General features: G+C 45.3%; 1 protein-coding gene and 1 long non-coding RNA gene across 3 annotated transcripts in view; one reads left to right on the top strand and one right to left on the bottom strand.

Annotated features, from left to right (window-relative positions):
• Window position 1: 1 nt before the first annotated feature.
• On the bottom strand, window positions 2–17206 carry LOC143840904 (uncharacterized). 2 transcript variants are annotated; one of them, XR_013232471.1, is made up of 5 exons: window positions 16741–17206; window positions 15722–15960; window positions 7051–11264; window positions 4418–4532; window positions 2–2497 (listed from the first exon to the last, which is right to left on the bottom strand). It is a non-coding gene; the product is annotated as an uncharacterized LOC143840904 (long non-coding RNA). The 2 variants fall into 2 exon arrangements; XR_013232470.1 differs by having other exon boundaries at window positions 2–4532.
• The window catches only part of TRIM36 (tripartite motif containing 36), a 49133-nt gene continuing 42508 nt past the window's right edge, over window positions 16520–23144 (top strand). Inside the window, exon 1 of the mRNA XM_077344322.1 lies at window positions 16520–16767. Within this exon, the coding sequence (XP_077200437.1) occupies window positions 16705–16767 (63 nt within the window). The 5' untranslated portion in view covers window positions 16520–16704. The remainder of the gene's footprint in view (window positions 16768–23144) is intronic.

Raw genomic sequence — 23144 nt, 5'->3', positions numbered from 1 at the left:
TACTGTGCCAGTATGTTGCGTTATTTTGTTAGTATGTTATAAAACATTGTGGTAAGATCTGCCTCAGTTATATGAGCCAGCTTAATGTAGTGGTTAAGAGCAGCAGCTTCTAATCTAGAGAACTGGGTTTGATTCCCCACTCTTCCACATGCAGCCAGCTGGGTGACTTTGGACCAGTCATAGTTCTCTCAGAGCTCTCTCAGCACCACCTACCTCACAGAGTGTCTGTTTTGGGGAGAGGAAGGGAAGACAATTGAAAGTTGCTGTGAGACTTCTTCAGGTAGTAAAAAGTGGGGTATAAAAACCTACTCTTCTAAAGCAAAAAAGCCATGCCATACTAATAGAAATTTCAGTCTGATGTATTTATAGTCATAGAAAAGAAAGAACTAGCAGAAAAGGTGTGGGTGATCTGGAGATTTATCTGGTGTGGCCGTTATTGCACTTCGCTACAGAAAAGTGCAGATAGGAACAGTGCAACCAGTAGTGCTTTCTGTGAGCCAATGTGGCGCAGAAGTTAGAATTTATTTATTTATTATTTATTATATTTATATACCGTCCTCCCCGGGGGCTTAATGTCACATTAAGGCTGGATTTGAGACCCCATTCAGCCATGGAAACACACTGGGTGATCTTAACCAAGATGGTCTCTTGGTCTAACTGTCCATGCAGGGTTGTCTTGAGGATAATACAGAGAAAGAAAGAACCATATACACCACCAAGAACTCCTTGGCAGAAGGGCAGGATATAGAATTATAAAATCATTAGATTGGGTGGGAAGATGGAAGAACTCTGTGGATGGCCTCCCCCTCCTCCCAGGACTTGAAAAGGGCGGCGTGTCCCCAGCCACAGCAGGGTGCCTCAGTTGTCTAAGGGTGAGGCACCCTCCCAGGAAGCCCCAAGGCCCAGGGGCTGGAGGCCTCCAGGCAGGGAACTCACCAGCTGTCATGCAACGGGGATCTGCAGCCTCTGAGCCTCGGAGAGAAGTGGAAGGAGGAGGGGTGCTAAGGGGTGGGGGATGGAAGGCGATTGGCTGGCTGCTGGACAGACAGGCAAGCCGATTGGAGGAGCAGGCACTCTGGTGAGACAGCGCTGAGTGACACTTAAGCCATGAGACACGCTCCTCCTCCAAGCCTTTACCAGAAATATTAAGTGGAACAGATAGAGTTGGAAGGGATCTCCAACCCCCTGCAGAATACAGGATATTCACAACTACCTGCCTATCCACAGTGACCCCAATTCCGTGCCCAGATGATGCTCACGCCCCTCTCCCAACACCCCCCCTCAGAATCCATGGCCAGTCTAGCCTGGAGGAAATTTGCCTCCCAACCCCAAAGTGGCGATTGGGTTTCCATTGGCATTCAAGAATGGGCCACAAGAACGAAGCATGGACTTGACCATCTGCCTAAATCCACAGAATCAGCATTTCTGTGAGGTGACCATCTAGCCTCTGCTTAAAAACTAACACATCCTGAGGAAGCCTGTTCCACTGAGAAACTGTCCTGTCAGGGACTTCTTCTGGATGTTGAACTGAAAATTCTTTTGGATTAATTTCATTCCATTAGTTTTGGTCCTGCCCCCTGGGGCAACAGAAAACAACTGTTCCATCGTCTATGTTATAGCCCTTCAAGTACCTGAAGGTGGTTATCATATCACCTCTTAGTTGTCTTCTCTCCGGGCTAAACAGATCAAGCTCTCTCAACCTTTCCTCATACGTCTTGGTCTCCAAACCCCTCATTATTTTCATCGCCCTCCACTGGATGCGCTCCAGTTTGTTTATATCTTTCTTCAATTGTGGCGCCCAAAACTAAACATATTATTCTAAATGCATTTTACCAATTTGTCAGCAAGAATATCATGTGGAACTTTATCAAAAGCTGTACTGAAATAGATATAAACTATATTCACAGCATTCCCCTGATCCAGCAAGGTAGTAGCTTTCTGGGGAGAAAAGAGATAAGGTTAGTCTGACATGACTTGTTCTTGAGAAATCCATGCTGTGTTGCATATAAATGGAACAGATAGACCATGATCTCGTGTTTTGTGCTGAGCCACATGTAGCATCTCACTAAAAGCCTGCATGTGTCTGTGCCATAGAGAGTAGGCTTCAGTTCCATCTAGAATTTTTGCTGGGATAGAAGAGTCTTTTGCCACAAAAAATTTCCCCAAATGCTGCTCTTTGGGATGTAGACTCCAGGGGAGTAGCTCGGTGGGTATCAGAGTTTGTCTGCTGTACCTGTGGAAATATTAGGCAGGGCTCAAGCAATTGGTTTCCCAATGCTCTTCATGCTGAGTGTTATCCTCCCGCTCTTTCACTTTCATTTACAGAGACATCTATTTTCTGGGTTTTGTCTCTCCTTAACAATGAACTGCTGTTATTCCCTTTTGTCTTTGTTTGTCAGCTTCTTTGTTGAAGCAACCAGGTATCATATTTGCTGTCTTATCTCAAATCTCCCCATTCTTCTGCAAGTTGTATCAAATTTCTTTGCAGTTTAGAGTCCTATAGATATGACAACATAAATTCAGCTGCTGTATAAAAACAAATTCAAATACACAGTTTTGGAGAAAGGAATCCATATGAAATTACACAAACGTTAATTCTGGTATAGTAAAAGACAAAAGTAAACTGAAATGTCACAACAATACTTACCTAACTGCATTATTATATGTAGAAGGCCATAATGCAAGTTGTGCTAAATGTTTCTAATTTACAAAATGCTCCTTTTCTCCCTGTGACAATTCTATGTGAGGAAGGGAATACATGATTTTCTGGGTGTGTGAAGCGCCATCAAGTTGCAGCTGACTTAAGACAACATGTATGTAGAGTTTTCAAGGCAAGAGATGAACAGGAGAGGTTTGCCATTGTCAGCCTCTGCAGAGCAACCATGGAACTCCTTAGTGGTCTCCCACCCAACTACTAACCAGGGCTGACCCTGCTGAGCTTCCAAGATCTCACAAGCCTGGACCATCTAAGTTAGGACAATGATTTTCTGATAGTATGTAAATAATGAGCTTGGAATTAAACTCAATTAACGTTTTTTTAAAAAAAGATTATCCTTTATGAGAGAGAATCTTGAGGTTTGCAGTATTGGCCCAATTTGTGAACAAAAAAAATGTTTGGGATTCATGAATGTCTGCTAATATTTCAATTTTATTTCTCCTCTGAATTTTACCAAACTACATATAAACATAATCTTTTAACCAGTCTGCTATATGCTGATTAGCAATCTGGTGACCCAAATTCATTATTTCCTTGGGCTGTTCATCTGCCGGAAGAACGGAACAGGAAGGCTGCTTTCTGTGCCTAGTTGGAAATATGCTCCGTTATACTGACTTCTTTTATATACATGAAACGCAAAGAATGGCATTGGGTGTTCGCAAGGCCGTGGCCTTCCCAAACACAAGAAGTGACTGGCTGCAGTGGCTCAGAGGGAAGCTTACAAGGCTGTGGCAGTTGAGAGAGGCCAGATGCAAAAAGTGTTGCTGTTGTTCCAAGCATAGCCCCTCCCACTTAAGTGGTTTCAGCATCTGTTCTTGTGCCAGATGGACAAAGCACAGCGATAGCTGTTACCATAACCACAATCAAGATGAGGAGGAAGGCCAGTTTTTTCACAGACAGATGGAACAAATCAGACCAGTGGTAAACCGAAGTAATTCTTGTACACTAGGATGTAGAGGTCCAGAGGCTTTTACCAGTCAGGAAAAAGAACTAGCTGCTTTTTTGAACCCTGCTTTTTACTACTTGAAGGAGTCTCAAAGTAGCTTACAATAGCCTAACCCTACTCTCCCCACAACAAACACCTGGTGAGGTAGGTGAGGCTGAGAGAGCTCTGGGAGAACTGACTGGCCCAAGATCACCCAGCTGGCTTGCACATGGAGGAGTGAGGGATCAAACCCAGTTCTCCAGATTAGAAGCCACTGCTCTTAATTACCACACAAAGCTGGCTTACACCAAGGAAGGGCAAAGAACCAAGGAGCAGGTAGCCAAATAGCTGATAGAATCCTTTCAACATTTGCCCTGGAGAATGAGTTGAAGGAGTCCAAAGATTGACCCAATTGCACAGACAAGTCTCTGAGATTCCTGCTGACTCCCAATCCAGCAGCCAAGATTTGGTGGGTTTGCATTTTCAGTGTGGAGAGGATTACGTCTAATACACTTTTTTACCATTTGGGTTAGCTACAGCACCCAGGATCTTCACTAAATGCATGGCAGTAGTGGTGGTGGAATGGATGTGCGCCTACAGGAGTATACAATGTACTCATCTTTAGAAAACTGGCTGTTGGTAGCTCAGGATGAGGCCAGTCTGAAGGATTGAGTGGCCCACAGATCTGTGGCTCTCTTCTGGAACCAGGAGGCAGCTAGTCTTGACACAGTGAGGGCAGAGGAACTACTCTACACGATCCCTTCCATGAGGCTCACCTCCAAATCATTATGAAAAATAAGAACAGTCACAACCAGAGCTTCAGAGTCACCAAGCAGGATGTCGTTTTGGATCGGCTGGAAATCAGACTTCCCCTGAAAGTGGTGCAGGTGGCTGTAAACACAATCAGACAGAGGGATTAGGAGAAGGAGAAAGATGCACAGTCAGGATGGGGGTGAGTTAGAGAGGAAAGCATGAGGGGCCTCATGGTAGGCAGGACGAAGGCCTCCAAAAGCTGGAACTGACACGTCATCAAGGATGTGACCAAGGTAGTAATTTCTTCTTTCTGCATATATGTTTTTGCTTCCATTTGGAATCTCACACTCTGTGGATCTGTATTTTTCTACAGTGACAATTTAATGTATGTAACATGAAGAATGAATCTAAAAACTCAACAAAAAAGATTGTATTTATGCATCACTAAATTTAGGAGAAGCAAGCAGATGGCTCTTGATGAATCACTTGACTGCTTGGGCAGTTAACTATATGAACCCATTTTCATAGTGAATATTGGTAAGGTATTTGAAGTACTAAACAACATTCCTGCTTATCAGTTGTAATTATCTTCTTTTTTGGAAAAAAATGAAGCTTTAGAAGTATTTGCATGCATTTTTCTCCTCTGCATGCAAAATGAGACCAGTATTTCAAAAGATCATTTAATATTAATGTTCTTATTTACAACAGTTTATTCAAAATGCTCCATTGACTCAGCTACTGTTGCTTATATGTAGAAATGAAAGCCCAAGGTGGCATTATGAAATGTAGGAGGATTCAGGTGAACAAATGGCAGACTCTGAACATTCACCAGAAGTGAACGATCTCTGATCTCTCAGCATGTGATCCTCCCACCACTCAAGATCAAGCAGCCCTTCCCAAGTGTCACTTTCCATGCAGCTTTTTAACAGCCCCTGAAATACTCTGCTGACAAGGAGAAGGATTTAATAGGACACAAGTTTCAAGTATGCCGCTGAGGATTTCCTGTTACATTGGTGACAGATGGATTTTACAATGTAGCTTGAAGGATCCTAAAATATAGCCCAAGGGTGTTTTCCAAATATAAACACTCAAGGTGCCTAAATGCAGCTGGTAATCAGCAATGCATTTCGCAAGCATGAATCTCTTCCGTAGATATATATAAAATATTCAACTAGCATGCAAGTTGTGAGTGATCTGTGTCTGCGACCTTGTTGAGAATGGGGGTCAGTTTTGGAGTTTTGGGAAACATGTTAGGTGCATCTTCAAAAGTGCTGCTATTAGGTGGGGCCAATCACAAAATGGTAGGAGGTTTCAAGTCCAACATCCTCCTACGATGGAGATGGTTCTTTCAGAATGGCTGCTCCCTGCAGGAAAAGGTGGGCTTTTCTGAAGCACACCAAGACTAACGCACTGCTTTAGGGAGGAGACACTACAGGGAAAAAGGAAGTGGATGCTGGGAAACATTTAAGGGCATCATGGGCATTGCTTTCCTAATAGCTTCAGAGATTCCTTGGTGTGTGCTTGCTTCTTTGCAAACAATTATGCAGAGACAAAAGTTGCTCTATGTAGGAAACTGAGAGCTGAAATCAATAGGATGCTCTGCAAGACTCATTCGTCATATTAGATGTGTTTTAAAACCTTGGAATCTGAATCCCAAGCACTGTGAACATCCTGTGTGAAATTAAATACCCTCTTCTCTGACAGGATGTAATGGCATTTTGAATGAAGTCCTCTGTGATGCAGATGACATGTTTGCCCGAAAGAGACATACAACACACGCAGCATGTAAGTAATGTGTGTCCAGGACTGGAATGCCAGTTGCTAACTGCCTAACTTGCATTAGAGAATTATAGACTTTCTTTGCACATACCCCAGATTTTTGTTTTAATGCCTGGCCTGATGATCTACAGTACCAAAATAGCAACCTTCAGTTTTACAGTTGCACATAAATCTTAATTCTGTCCTGCTAGCTCTGACACGGGTTGGTGCCTTGGAATTGGGATACATATGATGTGAGTCTCTTGTATGTGTCTCTCAAAAGTGCATGCAGACTGTGGAATGTCATCGGAGTCTTGCAGTTCCCATGACTTTCCTTCTAAAAAAGGCAACAAAATTCTGCCGCAGCTGTTGATCTAATACCAAGTCTGGATTGGATTCCCTCTGCTTTTGCTTTCCCTTTCTTTCCTCTCTTGGCAGCTGCCAAGAGCTTTGCCAACTACCAGTGACTGACGTGTTTTTGAGGCAGAAGCAAGCAGGCAATGAGAAATCTTTCCCTGCACATACGAAGCCCAACAGGCTGTGTGTGTTGCATGACATGAGAAAAAGAAAGAGATGGCCATAAATGCCTGGCTTTAACCGTGAGGAACTCCCTTCCCATACAGAATTCTTTTTTTTTCATGGTTATCTTAGTTTGCTTTGAAAACATTAAAAATGGCAGGTGCGGCATATTTAAACCTTTAAAACATTTCATAGTGGTTTATCTTCAACTAAAGATGAAGTAGTTTTGCTGCAAACAATGTTGTCACCACTCAGCCGAAAAGCCAGCGTACTGAAGTGAGCCCGGACAATTGACTGAAAGAAATAAACTCCAGCTTTCTCAACTGCTGTGAAACTTAATGGGTGACCTTAAGCAAATCACTGTTGTAGCCTAACTTACCACTAAACTGCTGGGAGGAAGAGTATGTTATGCAAATGATGGAATGGATTCCATATAGATGATTTTTTTGGTAAGCAATGCTACATTTTAGGAAAGATGCTTCTCGTTGGGAGTTCTGCATAGAACCAAGACAAGCTTGTGTCGAATCTGCAACAACCAGAAATCAGGATAAATGCTTTGGAATTGCTGCTCTTAGAATGTAGTGTGCACTGTTTTCTTTATTTAGGTCTCAGGTGTACTAGCACAAACCAAACCATTTCTTACAGATTTGCAGACGTTGCACTAATCCATGTGATCAAATGTGCATGCTGAGAGTGCATGTGTGTGTGTTAGCAAGATAGCTGAAGCAGTTATGGATGCCCAGAACCCAACCCGCATTTACAAAGCTAAAATAATTACATGCTAGATTAGTCATCAAACACCTGACAAATTAAAAATGCCTTACATTACTTGTGGAAAACATCAAAGCCTATGGCTGTAGGGAATTTCAGTGTTCCCTTTGAGAGCTCTGTCAAGAAGCTGTCTGTAACCAGAGGGCACTGGAGATTATGACACACTAAGAGGGAGGAGGTGGTCATGAGCTGAAGGAGGGCCAATAACTGATGCTCAGCTCTAACAGGACTGAGGGTCTGTGGGCTGATCATTGATGCCTCCCTAACTTTGGAGGCACAGATCAAAAGAGTAGCAGGCCAGGCATTCTTCCAACTTCGCCAGGCCCGACTACTAGCGCCCTACCTGTCCCCCGAACACCTGGCCACGGTGATCCATGCAACGGTCACCTCCAGAATAGATTTCTGTAACTCGCTCTACGCGGGCCTTCCCTTGTCCTTGATCCGGAAACTTCAGCTAGTGCAGAACGCAGCTGCCAGGGTCCTCACTGGTACACCTTGGAGGGCCCATATCCAGCCAGTGCTGAGGCAGCTGCACTGGTTGCCAATTGCTGCCCGGATCCGGTTCAAGGTTTTGGTTTTAACCTTCAAGGCTCTACGCGAGTTGGGACCCACATACCTGAGGGACCGCTTATCGCCCTATGCCCCCCGTAGAGCTTTACGTTCTGCGGGAGAAAATCTATTGGTCGTCCCCGGCCCTAGGGAAGCACGCCTGGCCTCGACCAGGGCCAGGGCCTTCTCGGTCCTGGCCCCTGCCTGGTGGAATGAGCTCCCGGGAGAACTGCGAGCCCTGCGGGACCTTCCATCGTTCCGCAGGGCCTGCAAGACGGAGCTCTTCCGCCAGGTTTACGGTTGAGACCAGGCTTAACACCTACGCCCCCCCGGGACCTGAGGATTGGGATTAGACATGAGTACCATCAGTATCCCCTCTCCACTTGCTAAGGGGAATGGGTAGTTGATTAGCCGCTCTTGCCAGGTAGTCATTAATATTGACATGTTAATTGGTTTTTAATGTATTTTATGGGGTTTATATTGTTGTAACCCGCCACGAGCCGCAAGGGAGTGGCGGGAAATAAATTCAATAATAATAATAATAATAATAATAAATGAGCAGCCAGAAAGGAAGGAGTCAGCCTGATCTGGATAAGGTTCCTGAAGGAGCAAGAACACATTTTAGGGTGCCGTTACATCTGTGCCCTAACATGGACGCACATATCTCATCTATGGTGCATAATACCTTTAGCCAACTGTGGTGGATCGTGCCCTTCCACAAAACCATTAGCCTAGACATAGTTGTCCATGTTCTGATTACATGCATGTTGGATTACTGTGGTCTGTGGTAAGTGCGACTGCTTTAGAGACTGTGCAGAGATCAACCAATGCAAAATTTATCATTATATTTGTATTCTGCTCTTCTCTGAGTGCTCAGCAAGCTCACTTGCTGGTATAAGATATATGAAAATATCTTTCTGATCCCTCCTTGCTCTATTATGCTCCTTCTCTTTATGGATTCTGCTGTCTGAGGAATAATCTTTCTGGGAATCAAAATGTGATGGAGGAACAAAGATATTTGTGAGAAAACTTCTATACATGGAAGGCTGGATGCATGCCACTGAGTGATAAACAGAGAAGGTCTCTGGGGTAGTTGTGTCCTCTGTTCCAAGCCTTTTGCTCTGCTGAAAATTGCTTGCCACTGCATTTCATTGAAGAGTCAATGGGGTTGGATCCCTCTGGGGAAGAGCATCTTTGGGTTCAATCCATTGTCTAGTAGCATTTTTCTTACAAAGTTGCATTTCCTGAACAATTCTACTTGTCCTTCTTTGAGTTCTGAGTGGTTCTTCCATTCAGAGGAAAGAGAGATAAACTAGGAGACTGTTGTGGGAAGGGGGGCAACAATAGGAAACCCCTCACCCTAATCTCCCCTTCTGCCATTCCAGGAATTCCGAAGGGCTAGATCAGGCTGCTTCCCAATACAATGTGCATGCATACCTAAGTGCCAAGAATGTGGAGATGCCTGTATTGTCTGTGAGTGGCCCTGTTGTGCTGTTTTCACTATTGACTCAGGGACCAATCAGGTTATTGTTAGACCTGTCCTCCACCCACACTTCACTGGGTTTTGTGCTTACTGACCATTATGATCCTTGCTGGAAGCCTTGTGTTGGGTGCCTTCACCAGCAAGCAGAGAGGGCCTCTCAAGTCATGACACTGAAAGTTATGAAATTTCTTTCCCAGGGAGATTTGGTTGTCCCCTGCTGTCACTGTTTTCCACCAGGAAAGCCTGATCCCATCAGATCTTGGGAGCTAATACCCATTTGTGACATGTGGGCAAGCCACCCCCCAACGTCTCTTGCCTGGCAGCCAGACAATTTTACAATCTCCTGGCTGCATAACTCACATGACATACGATACATTATAATAAATAACCAGCAGGTGAAGACTTCTCTGTTTCGTTTGGTGGTCCCCCAGCAATTCTTCTCGACGCTCCTTCCTGTTTTGTGTTCTTGTACAGATTTCTTTGTTTTTATCTTGTTGCATTGATATAAGGTAAAGGTAAAGGTATCCCCTGTGCAAGCACCGAGTCATGTCTGACCCTTGGGGTGACGCCCTCCAGCGTTTTCATGGCAGACTCAATACGGGGTGGTTTGCCAGTGCCTTCCCCAGTCATTACCGTTTACCCCCCAGCAGCAAGCTGGGTACTCATTTTACCGACCTCGGAAGGATGGAAGGCTAAGTCAACCTTGAGCCGGCTGCTGGAATCGAACTCCCAGCCTCATGGGCAAAGCTTTCAGACGGCTCTGCGCCACAAGAGGCTCTGCATTGATATACACATCCACAAATACAGTTTTAAGATTGTTTGAATGTTTTTAGTGTTTGCACCTTGGGATCCCTGATCTGGGTGAACAGGCAGCATACAAATGTTTAAAATAATTAAATAGATCATTGCACTATAGCAATTAGTCGCAGTCGGATTAAATTCACCACACAGGAAAAACTCAGTTGCAAATATTTGCTGCAGTATAATGAGAACACAGTATCCACACATGTAGCAATTGGGCTACATGTGTCCAATATACTCAGCTAAGAGTGATGCATTGCATCAACACAAGGCAATGGCACAAGGCGCAATATTCTGCATGTTGGATGTAGTTTATGCTTATGGAACGGGTAGCTGCCAGCTGCATGGAATATCTGCTCTAGGTATCTGCTCAGTTGTTCTAAATCCGATAAATAATGGCCATAGCTTCTTGTTAGGTCTGTGAAGAAGAATAGTACAGAATCTAGAGATGTCCTGTTGTTGGGTGCATTTAAAAGGAGAACTGATTAAGCAGTAAAACCTCCAGAGAAGCCTTGCCTTGGCTCTGGGGCACTACTTAATTACCCAGCAGTACTCATCTTCTTGCGATTTCCATAAACCTTTGATTATTGTGTGTGTTTGTTCAGCCAAATTAGTATGCTCAGCCAACCCTTCCAGCCCCAATTAACATTTTTAACCCTTGCTATATCTGTAGCTGTCTGTTTTGCACCTATGTACATCTATATTCCATGCATGTTTTTTCAGAATGCCAATGTATTTAGTAGGCTTTGTTTCTGAGTAAGTGTGCCTAAAAATTCAGCCTTAGTCAATTCTGCTACCAAGAGAGGTTTGTAGTCACATTTTATATTGATGGTGTAGACTTGGGACTGTTGCTTATAAATATGTAATAGTAAGTTGACAATTTTGCATGAAATATTCATATTGGTCTACATACTTAACCCATATTTCCACCATGAACATTCTCTCTCATGGGCATGTGATATATGGAAGAAGATTGTTTCAGGGAGTATCTAGAAAGAGAAAGATTAGATAAGAAAAATAGGTTTCAGTATCAGTAGCTTTGTACTGAATGGATTTTTCTCTATTGTACCTGACTTTGTACATCCATAGTTTGCTTAGTTCAGAATCCTTCTTTATAGCCTTGAAATTAAACATTTAAATATCTTGCAGTTACAAATTGGCACCTATCCTCAAGACAAATTTTTGGACAGTAATGTACTAGGATCAGCAGGATTTAATTGTGAGTAATTGTTTCAGTATGCTGAGCATTTCTTCTTGACCTGATTCCTATTAGCAGTTGGTTTTGTTGTGCTTATTGTGAGCAAGAGAGAGAGAGAGAGATAAACCACCCGCAGTTGGGCCATCACATAGGTTAGTTATGTAGTTGGGCCATCACATAGGTTAGTTATATAGTTTGATCTTCTGTAAAGTTCCATACCTCATAGTTGGTTGGGGGCAGGCATACAAGACTCAGTGTTTTTGTGGTGAGAGGCACAGGGAAATATGATGTTGGGAGGAAGATAGGCCAGGAAAAGGGAAGAAGTCAGCATATCACATCCCTCATCCGGATCCTTACCAGTCAGATCTCCGGATGCTATAACATCTAGCATGGCCCCAATAAGGTTGCCCTTGCAGGTATCAACAAGATTGGGCTAGTTGAGTAGTTGATCTTTCTCAGCTCTGGCCACTTGTATGGCACCAGCCAGATCAGGCAGCCAGAGAGTGGGAGTTGGCGTCATCTGTTGCACTTCCATCACTCTTCCCAAGCACTTCTTCACTCAGACTCACTGTATGTATCTGATGCTGGTGCCTTTTGAAGGAATGGGGATTTGGTTGGTGTAGCATCAACCCCACTTGCACAACATTTATTGTATGGCATGTGTGTAGCATAGCCAGGAGATCCTAGGATCCTAAGCTTGTCTGGCTGCCAGGCGACAGACATTTGGAGGTAATTTTCCATTGCCTGACTCCCTACCATGATCATAATGTTCCTTGAAAGTCTCCCATCCAAATACTAGCCATGGTCACCCCTGCTTACTAGGAATATCAGCAGGAAACTTTCCAATGAGAAACATCCCCCCGTATCCAGCAATCTCCTTCTGAGCATCATAAAAGGAGGCTTTCCATCAAAAGCCCTCCCTATGAATGGGGGATAATTTATGAAAAATTAATTAACTGCTAATGTGAATCCAGTCTCATTCTGAATCATTTGAGTCTGGGAATGTAAAATGTTTCTCTTGGAGCATCTTGAAGAATAAAGCCACGTCCCATTTTTTTCCAGAGTGAAATGCTGACAGATATAGCCTTAAAGTGATTCATCTGTATGCTATTGCACTGTTAGCATGGCCATACAAGAGGACAAGAAATATATCTGCTTATCCATAGGAATTCCTCTGTGTATTAAAGGTTATGTCCCACCCACTCTCTAAAGAAGTTTGCCCCTGTTTTATTATCCTGCCAACCTTGAGGGGAGGTATGTTAATGTGATAAACCAGCTCAAAATGAGTTTTGTTTTCTTTTTTCAAGTGTTGATTTCTACTCAGGTCTTTCCAATTTAGGACAGCTTGTGATCCATTCCACCCCATGAGCTCTCTGCTGCCTGCTACTGCCTTGTGTTTTCTGACATTTGGTTTTCAAACTTTATAGCTCAAATGACCACTTTCACGATTGCTTTAGGATGTCTGTAGCATGGACCATCAAGAGCTTATTTTACCTTTATCTTTGCTTATCAAGAAGAATCCTCAAATGGTTGAGACATTTTCAACAGCTAGTTGATCTAATGGAAGAGGATAAAGACATATTGTCTTTATCAAAGAGGAAAGAAAGTCAAAAGAGGAAAGAAAGAATCCAAGTATGGGAAGACCAAGAGGATAATAGCATGAGAATGATGCACCCATGATGGGCAATGGGGGGGGGCAAAAAGAAACCTGTGGGAGAAGAGAGGCTATGTACTAAATACTGCAGTTAGGGTGGGCACATTACCCTGGGATGTCTGCCTTGGGGCTAGGGATAGTACCTTCTGCAGCTGATACATCTAGGGCTCACAGCGTCCAGGTAAGGAATTACAATTGTTCTCCACACCCTCTGGAGAAAATGGCTGCTTTGAAGGGTGGAACCTGTAACATTATACCTCACTGATAATTCTCCCTTCCCCAAATCACACTCTTCCCCTCAATCTCCAGGAATTTTATAACCTGGAGTTGGCAAGACTAGCTGTATCTACTCCAGTGCTGTTTTCTGGTTCGCCTCCTCTTCTAAACTCCAGGCCCAGAAGGAGCAGGATCTATTTTAGTAATGCATGATGGATCTGGCACTGGACAATTGGCTCTGCTTGTTATCATAGGGGTGAAGTGACAGGTCTTTGGCAGAGGGAAGGCCTCATCAGCTACAGAGAGAAGAACGACACTGATCTGCTGTACAAAGCCATTCAAATCAAGCAGTGTAATGTTACCACCTTTATGAACATCACCTCTTCATTGCTTGATGAAAGTTCTCATTTTTTGCTTAGGTTCATATTGCTAATCTGCACCTTTTGTCACAAAAACAGAAGATGGCATTGAAAAACGTCCAGGAGATGTGCGGAGAGATCTGAACAGCAAGCTATTTAGCTAATGGATTGCCTCATGGAAGTGCACAGATCCTAGTAACAAGAGAGCTTGGTATCTATTTGTGTGCTCAGTTTCCTGCAAAATAGAGAGTATATTGTTTCAGGGATAACCTGAAGAAAGGAACTGGAGTCCTATTACTACAGTAACCTAAACCACTGGAGCCTGTGAAAACAGCCATTCCACTGTTCTAAAGTAACCTGCAGGCAGACTCTATGGAGAGGTTCAGTGAGGTTACATAATAGGGTATAGTAGGGTTTTCAGCAGATCTTAGCCCCCCATTTCTCATGATGTGGTATTTTCATGAAAATGTTGAGTTATGCTGGCATTCAGGCTAACACATATTGGGACAGTTCCAGCTTTGGATTTATGAGACTCAGGCAGTACAAAAGTGGATTATATCAAGAAGATACCCAGAAATCCAGAGATTGTTTCTTCCGAAGATTACACTCAACAAGGAAAAAGAATCCACTGCTTGAATGAAACACCATCTTATTTGAATGAGAGGGAAGCAAGCAGTCTAGAAGTGTATTTGTCAAAAGAATACTGAAGAATATTACCAGGTTATTAGGTTCAAATGGGTAGCCGTGTTGGTCTGAAGTAGCACAATAAAATCAGGTTATTAGTTATAGGAACTGAAATATTTTTGAAACTTGTCCTTCCATTTCAGCTTCCCCCCTCCCCAAATCAGCAGTAAAATGGAGGACTGAACTGTTGTAATGAAATCAAGTCTATGAATACAACATGCATTCTATGTATAATGTTTGACTGACATTAACCTTTACATATGCAGCAGTAGTAGAAAAAGAAGAGTTGGTTCTTATATGCCACTTTTCTCTACCAGAAGAAGTCTCAAAGCAGCTTACAATCACCTTCCCTTTCCTCTCCCCACAACAGACACCCTGTGAGGTAGGTGAGGCTGAGAGAGCCCTGATATTACTGCTTGGTCAGAAGAGCTTTATCAGGGCTGTGGCAAGACCAAGGCCATCCAGTGGCTGCTTGTGGAGGAGTGGGGAATCAAACCTGACTCACCAGATTAGAAGTCTGCGCTCCTAACCACTATGCCAAGATGGACTGTGGTCCTACACAGTTTAGTGTGCTTAATCACCTTGAAAATTTACTGCGGATACAATCCTAACAGAAATAGCAAATATATCTTGGCCTAAATTAAATATCTGAATTCTCTGAGTGCCCAGAATGACACACTATTCCAAATGAAATTACACCATAGATCTATAGTCTATGTACTGGCTGTTTTACATTCAATCCCTTTTCTAATAATCCCAAGCATAAAATTTGCTTTTTTCACTGCTGCAGCATACTGGGCTGGCACTTTCATTGAGCACTTTCATTCATCTGAACAAAGAATTCCTGTATTTTGTTTCTGTCATATTTAGCAGTCTGATTCAATACAGAGATCTACGGTTCCAATGAGTTTAGGTGCCCCTAAGACTGAGCTCAGCTGTACACAAATACATGCAAATATGGTGTAGAAATAGTGTTTAGCCATAGGCCATTTCTGCATGGCTTATGTGTCCTAAGTTTAATGCTGTTAGGAAATTGATTCTCCACCCCACCCGCATAGCACTGTGGAGCATTTGTCTAGAAGTGTAAAGGGAAAGATATTTCTCAACAGTGAAAAGGGCTAGAGACATTTTAAAAAATGAAAGTGGGGAATTTAAACATCATGTTACAATCATATAATGTTCTAATTCTAGGACTGATTTCCCCCCTCCCTTTTAGAATTGTAGTAGCTGATCACTCAGGGAAGCTCTGATGAACCGTGGCTGGTGAGCCCTCTGAGGGCACCTGGGTTTTGGCCACTGTGTGATTCAGAATGTTGGGCTGTTTGAGCCACTGACCTGATCCAGCTTGGCTTCTCTTGTGTCCTTGTGGAAAGGTGGTGTCAGTGGTTGCACTGCTTGCTTCAGTGTTTTATCAGCCACAGGAAAACCATGCAAGCCCACTCAGTGTTGAAACCACCATAGCTACCTAGCAATTTTAGCAGGGACAGCAAGTATCAATTGGAGATGCAATCCTGTGCACACTTGCTGGGGAGTCCATCCCACTTCTGCAGCAACGTGGACAGGAATGCCTTCATCTATAAAACATATAAACAAATGCATTAGGCTCAGCAGCAGATATTCTGTAGAGGTCATTCCGGACTTGTGTGTGTGCCTGTGTTAGAACCACTTTCAGCTGCCAAGCATTGAAAGGTGCAATCCATAGGATGCTGGCTGCTTTCACTGCAGTTCTGTGCCATTACTGGAGGCTTTTATTAGTTAGATCTGACTGCTGCCTACACAGCCTGGAAATCTCAACATGGGACAGCCATAGGGGCAACCTCCTTGGGAGCCAGAGGGCGCGGCCAGGGCGGACGCCTGATCCTGAGCGGGCTTCCTCAGAAGCAAGTCCCATAGTGTCCCGCAGCCTCCCCATCTGCCCAGGGCGGAGGAAGCCCAAGGGGGCCCAGAGGTGGAGAACGCACCTGGCAAGTGCTTGGCTGAGTGCGCGCCGGGGCCGGGCTGGGGGGGCTGGGGGCAGCCTCTAGGCGGAGCTTGGCTGGCCCGCGATGGAAGGCAGCTGAAGGGCAGCAGGGCCCCGCCCGGCCGCCTCTCCGCTTGTGGCTCCCTCCGTCCGCTCATCTCCTCCTCCTCCTCCTCCCTCAGCTCGCCGCCACGACCCATTTCTTCGACGCGCCCGCAAAGAGCGGCGGCGAGCCGGAGCCCGTCGGCCGAAGGGTGGTCCCTCCCGAGGGACGCTGCCGCCTCCCGCCTCTGCTCGGGGGAGCCCGGCCGGGGGGGGGGGGCTCCCGGCTCCCGGCTCCCGGCTCCCGCTCGGGAAGATGTCTGAGAGCGAGGAAGGGGGCGAGTTTGGCTACCTCGTGGACTTGCTGGAGAAAGGGAAGGTAAGCTGGGCGGCGCCACCTGGGCAGCGTCCTTGCCGTGCCTGTCGGTTGGCCTCAGAAGCAGGCGGAGGAGCGGGCCAGCGGGCGGGCGGGCAGGCGGGACCCAGGGCTGGAGCGGCCTCTTCCCCCGGCGGCCGAGGGAGCGACTCGTTTGCGTTTCCGAGCGCAGCGCGCAAGGTCTGGGCCGCCGCTTTGTCCAGCGCAAGGAGGCTCGGGTCCGCCCGCCCGCTCGCTCGCCCTCCGGCCCTCGCTGTGCCAATCGATAGGGCGTGCGCGTTGTCTTTCCCTCCTGGTCCCGCGGGCGAGCCAATCAAAGGGCCGCCTAAATTCGGAAAGCACGCGGCCAGCGGGCCTCAGGCGGAGCGGAGAGGCTCGCAGCAAAGCGCTCTGCGCTGTCGACAAAAGTTCTGCCAAGCCCCAGCTAGCTGCTGGCACCATCGCCGTCCTTCGGCCGCAATGCCAGGACGTGAGCCACCGCCTGCGAAGCGGTGAAGGAGTCATGGCAAGGAGGGAGCCTGGGCTCTGCGGGGCCGGGACTGCCTCCCCCTGACGGCTGGTCTCTCTCCTGCCCGGATCGTGGAAAGGAGAGGCGGTTTCATAAAGGGGTTCTAACCGGGGCCCCTTGGAGGAGGGGAATTTGGCCCGGCTTGAAGCGTAAAAGTCACTTGTTAAGTTTGGGGTGTCTAAGAAGTTTCTCAGCATTTTTTGTCACACGGTGTGTTGTCATTTGATTTTTAAAAAATGGCTAGGAGCCTCAAAAGTTGAAAGTGGCCCCAGTCTCTGGACCTCTGTGAGGGTGTGGTTCTCACCTACCTCTATTATGTGGACTTACTTAACATCTGATAGGATATCAAAGATTAATGATAAAGTCAAATGGGAAACTGCCTGGCTGGCAGATGGAGTTACATTGGCATAACGCTGGTGCGGTTTTCTTTTCTTTTCTCAATTGCCAGGTAATGAGCTTGTTCCTTCTGAACTGCCTTACTGGATTGGACTGTCTACCGTAATGTTGTTCAGTGAGGGGGTACGACTGAGTACAGAGGGCTTGGATAAGGGACCAGATATCATGTTGCAATAGTCAGAACGCAAGTAATGTGGCAGGAAAGTTCTCAAGCAGAACTGGCAATTATTATACCAGGGTTACTCACATAAAATCCTTATATTACAAGGGGCACATTTGTAGCCTTATGTTAGAAGGGGCATCTATATATCACATCTGTTGTCTGTGTTACTTGAAAGCTTATAATGCTTAAGGGATGGTACTGATTATGGAATGGGATTTTGGCCCCTAATGCTAACAACTGAAATCAAACTGCTCTTGCTGTTAGACCATCCTAATGTGAATAACTTTGCAGATTAAAATGCCTGGAGGACCCAACCCTGTTACTTTGTACTCATAGATTTCAATGGCACATGCAATGGATAGCATGTCCCGTGATTCAGACAGATCCCCTGTGTGTCTCATAGAAAGTCTTTCTAGGAGGAAAGAAGACAAAGGGAGGAGTTAATTAACCCATTTTAACACAGCCCGCCGCGGACTAAATAAAAGGGTAAGGGCTTGGGAGGTGGGATGTGTCTGTGATGAGGAAGGGTGCCGATTGGACAGATTACTGGAGGGACCAATCGGCGGGCGCAAAGCGCCTGCCGATTGGTCCCTCCGAATCCCCGCCGGAGCAACTGTGAGCCGCGCGCAGCACAGCTCGCAGTTGCTCCTTTCCCAGCGGCCTGACGTGGCGAGAGGCCGCTGCCCAAGGGAGCCCCCGGCAGTCACGCAGAGCGCGGCTGCCGGGGGTTCCCATGCCTAGCGCCTGCTGTATTTATTTTACAGCGGGCTTGCTTACTAGTTAATTCAGATTCTCCTGACCTTGTATGCTTCAGGCTAAGGGCAGCTGGGAAATGCCCATCCTCCCCCTCATTTCACACTGCCTTGTGGTGCATTCACGTACCTCCTGAGTTGGCTTTGAACTTTCTCATAACATTGTGGAAAGATTGCACCAAAGTCTGGATTGCTGCCATGTGGGCAGGAAAGGGGGGGGGCCTCCTACATGGCAGCCATTTCCCCTGCCCCTGTCTCAGCAGTAACCATTGCCCCTTGCCAGCTGGGAGCTTTTTTGGGGTGGGGAAGAATATCATTATAACAACAGGTGAATCAGATTCTTTGAATTTCCAGCTTTCATTTTCTAAAAAGTTCTCTAGCTCTTTTAGTCATAAGCTTTATATACCCCCCTTACATCTCTATGGTGAAAGAGGCTAGATGCTTTGAAAGCTGGAAATCCAGCAAATCTGATTCACATATTGTTATGATACTCAATTGCTGCTTTTGAACAACAACAACAGAACAACCCACAAAAGTCCCAGGGATGCAATATGTGTGTGTCTGTGACTGCTGCTGGAATTCTGCGGGCAGGGAGAATGCTGAAAAACATGTCATACAGAAGCCCTGTTGATTTTGTGCTGGATCATTATAAATCATCTATCAAGAGAGCTGCTAATTGTATATAGATATTGTGTCTAGGCAAAGGTCCTTCAATTCAGTTTAGTTTTTCCCAAAACCATCCCTCAGACCAACTGGATGATCATGTGGACAAAGCTAATACTTTCAGGCATATTTTACAAATCAGAATTTGATCTGAAGTAATTTCAAATTTGTTAATTTTAGAAGACTTTCTTTGTTGTGCAGTAGCTCTGACATTTTTTCCAGTTACAAGGCATCTGTCATAAATATAGCTAATACTGCATGGCACCCTAGACACAAAACAGGTGAAAATCTTCACATCATATGTAGTTAATAGTTTCTATAATTCAGGGGGTAGCATTTCCACTTCCAAACCATGATTGCAGCATACTTAAAAATCAGCTATGTCCTTGCATATTTTGTATTTGGCTTTTTAAAGTGTTACCTGGAAGAATATTCTTCACTCTCCCTTTTTTGCAGACTTACTCACTGGGAATAGAGAAAGGTTACACTAATTAGAATGAATGGGAACAATGCTTCAGTCACTACAAGAAAACTTCAGGTGACCTCTGTGGGGAATATTAACTTGCTATCTTCAATGTTAAACTCATATTTTGGCACTTCAATGGACATCTTGCTTTTTAATTGGTAAAATGTTAGCTCTAAAAGTATCAAGATACGAAAATGCTGCAAAGGATTCGTGAGAGTGTGCGTTTCCCCACGCTCTGGCTCAGATTGCACAGAATTTGAAGGGTCTGTGTGCTGTCTTCCCATCCCAGATGAGGCAAGAGATCTTAGATGTTTCTCTCTGAGCTCGCCTGAATGTTTTCTTTCCCTGCTATTCTGAAGTAAGCCTGGAAACTGACAAGTGGCATACAATCCTCAAAGTCAATTAAAATGTTCACAGTGACTAGGGATGCCAGTTTTCAGGTAGGGCCCAGGGACCTCCTGGAATTACAGCTCATCTCCCAACTGTAGATATCAGTTTCCCTTGAGAAAATGGATGCTCTGGAGGGTTGACTCTATGGTACTATACCCAGTTGAGCCTCTCTCCTCCCCAGGCTCCATTCCCAATTCTCTTCAACCTGGATCTGGCAATCCTATCCCCATCTCCTGCTGGTGGCCAGGGAGGACTTGGCAACCCTAATTGTGCTGCCCTTCTGGGCCACACACCGGTTACAGGGAAGCTGAGACCAAATTGTGAGGCAAGCTCAGCATCCAGAGTCCAGTCCTTGGGGTCAAAGGTGAGGGTGGGGCAGGGAGTCAGTTACTGAAGAAAGTTCCAAAGCCATACCATGGTCAAGTAACCAGGGAGCAGAGTTAAAAGCTGAGCTGGATTCAAGAGTCAGGAACAGAGTCAAGGAACATACCAAAATCGAGAACCAAGAAATAAAGACAAACCACAGTCAGTAATCAGAAACAAAGTCAAGGAGCCAAGCCGAAGTCAAGAGCCAAAACAGAGTCAGGAACCAGGAATCAACTAAGCAAGGCTTTGCCCTAGCAAACTGGATCACTGAACATCTAGGCAGACGGGGAGGAAATACGTGCATTTCACCCACAGAGAGGCTTGTCCCAAGCCTCTCTTTAAGTACAACCTAGCTGGGTGGAGTAGCCTTTAGTTGGAGAATTTACAGCTAGGCATAATCCTCATCCAAGGAAGGAGCTTCAGCTGTGCACCATCAGGAATGACAGCATGCTGATAGCCAAGCTGACAGCTGTCAGATTTGCATGCCATCATGTCTACTCCAGCATGTTCTCTGGACTAGATCGGGACCTTCCCTCTGGGTCTTGAGGGTACTGGATAGGAACCTGGCTGGGACCAGGCTGCTCTTTCTAGAAGATCAGGCTGGCTCCAATCCTCATTGACAGGGTCAACAGACGACACAGGGGGTGTGTTTGGTCCAGGCAGTGCTCCTATGTCGGCTATGGCCTCTGGAGTGCTATCTGGTAGTTCACCAGATGTAGCAGGTATAGGCATGACACCTAATTGTGATTCAGGAATAAATGTAAGAAACATGAGAACAACCTGATCTAAACATGTTGCGGAGGGGGGGGGGGGCTGGAGAGAGAATGTTGTTTAGTCAGAAACAAAGAGCTGGTGGAGATCTTAACAGCATGAAATGTGATTAGGTTAGGAGATGAAAAATGGGAACTCTGTTTTGCTCTTGGCGCAGTAATTTGATCATTATGTAGTTGAAGGTCTTGCTTTAGCAGACAAGAGGAGCTGAAGGGAGTTTTCTGGAGTTAGCTCATCATGCTTTAAAAATGATGAAATTGCGAGCCGCCTACTGGACAGCTTCGGGATGTTGGCGACGTCATGTGAAGGGGCCTGAATATGCTGCCAACATTCGAAGGCTGCCCAGCTACATTTTGCATGTGTGGAAATGCCCTGGATTTTCCCATCTGAGTAGTAAAGGAAAAAAAATGTTGGGTGAAACAGAAACCTTTTATGAAATAAGCCTGCTGTGGAGTTTAGAAACGTTTCCTGCCAGCTAAATTTTAATTCTTATTTTTATATGTGCATACTGGCCTCAGCCTGAGGAGGAACTATGCTTTGCAAGGTTAGTATTTATCACTCCTTATAGCCATCATGTAGATTGTGGTGTTGTTGTTGTCAGCCATTCAGTCATGTCCAACTCTTGGCGATCCCATGGCACAGCTGTCACCACGACCCTCAATCCCGCACTGCCTCATGCTGTTATGTGACGCTTCTAAATTACTGGCACTTTCTCTTATGGATAGTGAATACAGAAGGAAAAAGCTGTCTTCTTTCAGGAAGTGATTCAGGGTTTTCAAATGTATGTTAAAAGAGAAACTGATGACGTTTGCTTCTTAAAACTCTAAAAACTTTCCTGCGTGTTATGTCACTTGTAACTTGTGGGTGTCTTTCTTCCCCTGTTCCTCTTAAAATAGGTCTGTAGCTTATAGCTACTGAAGAAAAACAGTTGGCATTATCATTTTGCAGCTACTTCTCTTTTCCTCCACCATTATTCAGCTGAGGGAGGGGGCATCCATTTCCCATTCCTGTCTCCAATGCTCCCTTCTCTACTGGGGTTTCCCAAAACCCACCTTCATTTCCATATTCCTTGTGGTCCCTTCATATAAATCCTATTTTTGCCTCCAACTAGGCATGGTTTTGCCCAGTCATAGAAGTAGTTTTTGTTTGAAAAATAAGAAATGCAGTACATCTCAAATCCAGAAAGAGACTGAAGCATTTTTCGTCACATTAATGAACAGTCCTTGTACAACCTCATTAATGACATCAGTGACATTGTAGCCCAACTTAACAGGAGAGTGATTGTAACTGAAGAGAAGTAACACTGCAGTGAGGAAGTTTCAAGCAAACTAGTCTAATCATAACCTCAAAGTAGCATTTAGGAGTTGTTCAATATAATTTATTGAACATTTAATTAACATTTGTGCATAGTACTTTATATTACAGCACTTTTGAGTTAGAATCATAGAATTATAGAATAACTAGCAAGAAAGCCCATTGCAAGCAGGAATGCAATGGGCAATAGGACCCAGGGGACACCGGGAGGTGCAGATCTCTCTCTGTGTCTCTCCCGCCCCCTCTCACTGTGTGTCTCGGTGTGCCTCACAGCAGAAGGCATAGTAAGTAATCAGAGCTGGTTTGTAGGAGGGAAGGAGGGCTGGTGTGCAGTTTGTGGCAGCTCTCTGTCTGTCTCTCCCTCGGCTGCTCTCTCTGTGTCTCTCTCTGCCTCTCTCGCAGCAGGGGCGATAGGAGGGAATGAGGGCTCGTGTTCGGTCTGGCAGGGCTCTGTGTGTCTCTGTCTCTGGCGTGTCTGAGAGGAACGAGGCAAGTGTCCAGGGAGGGAGGGCGAGAGCTGTAAGGGCAGGGCCAATCAGGGCCCGATCGCAACTTGGACAGCCAGACACATCCCACCCCCCTGGCTGTTTC

Source organism: Paroedura picta, chromosome 7, assembly GCF_049243985.1.
Source record: "Paroedura picta isolate Pp20150507F chromosome 7, Ppicta_v3.0, whole genome shotgun sequence".
NCBI lineage: Eukaryota > Metazoa > Chordata > Lepidosauria > Squamata > Gekkonidae > Paroedura > Paroedura picta.
Note: the sequence above shows the minus strand (reverse complement) of the source record. Positions and strands in the feature narration are given on the sequence as shown.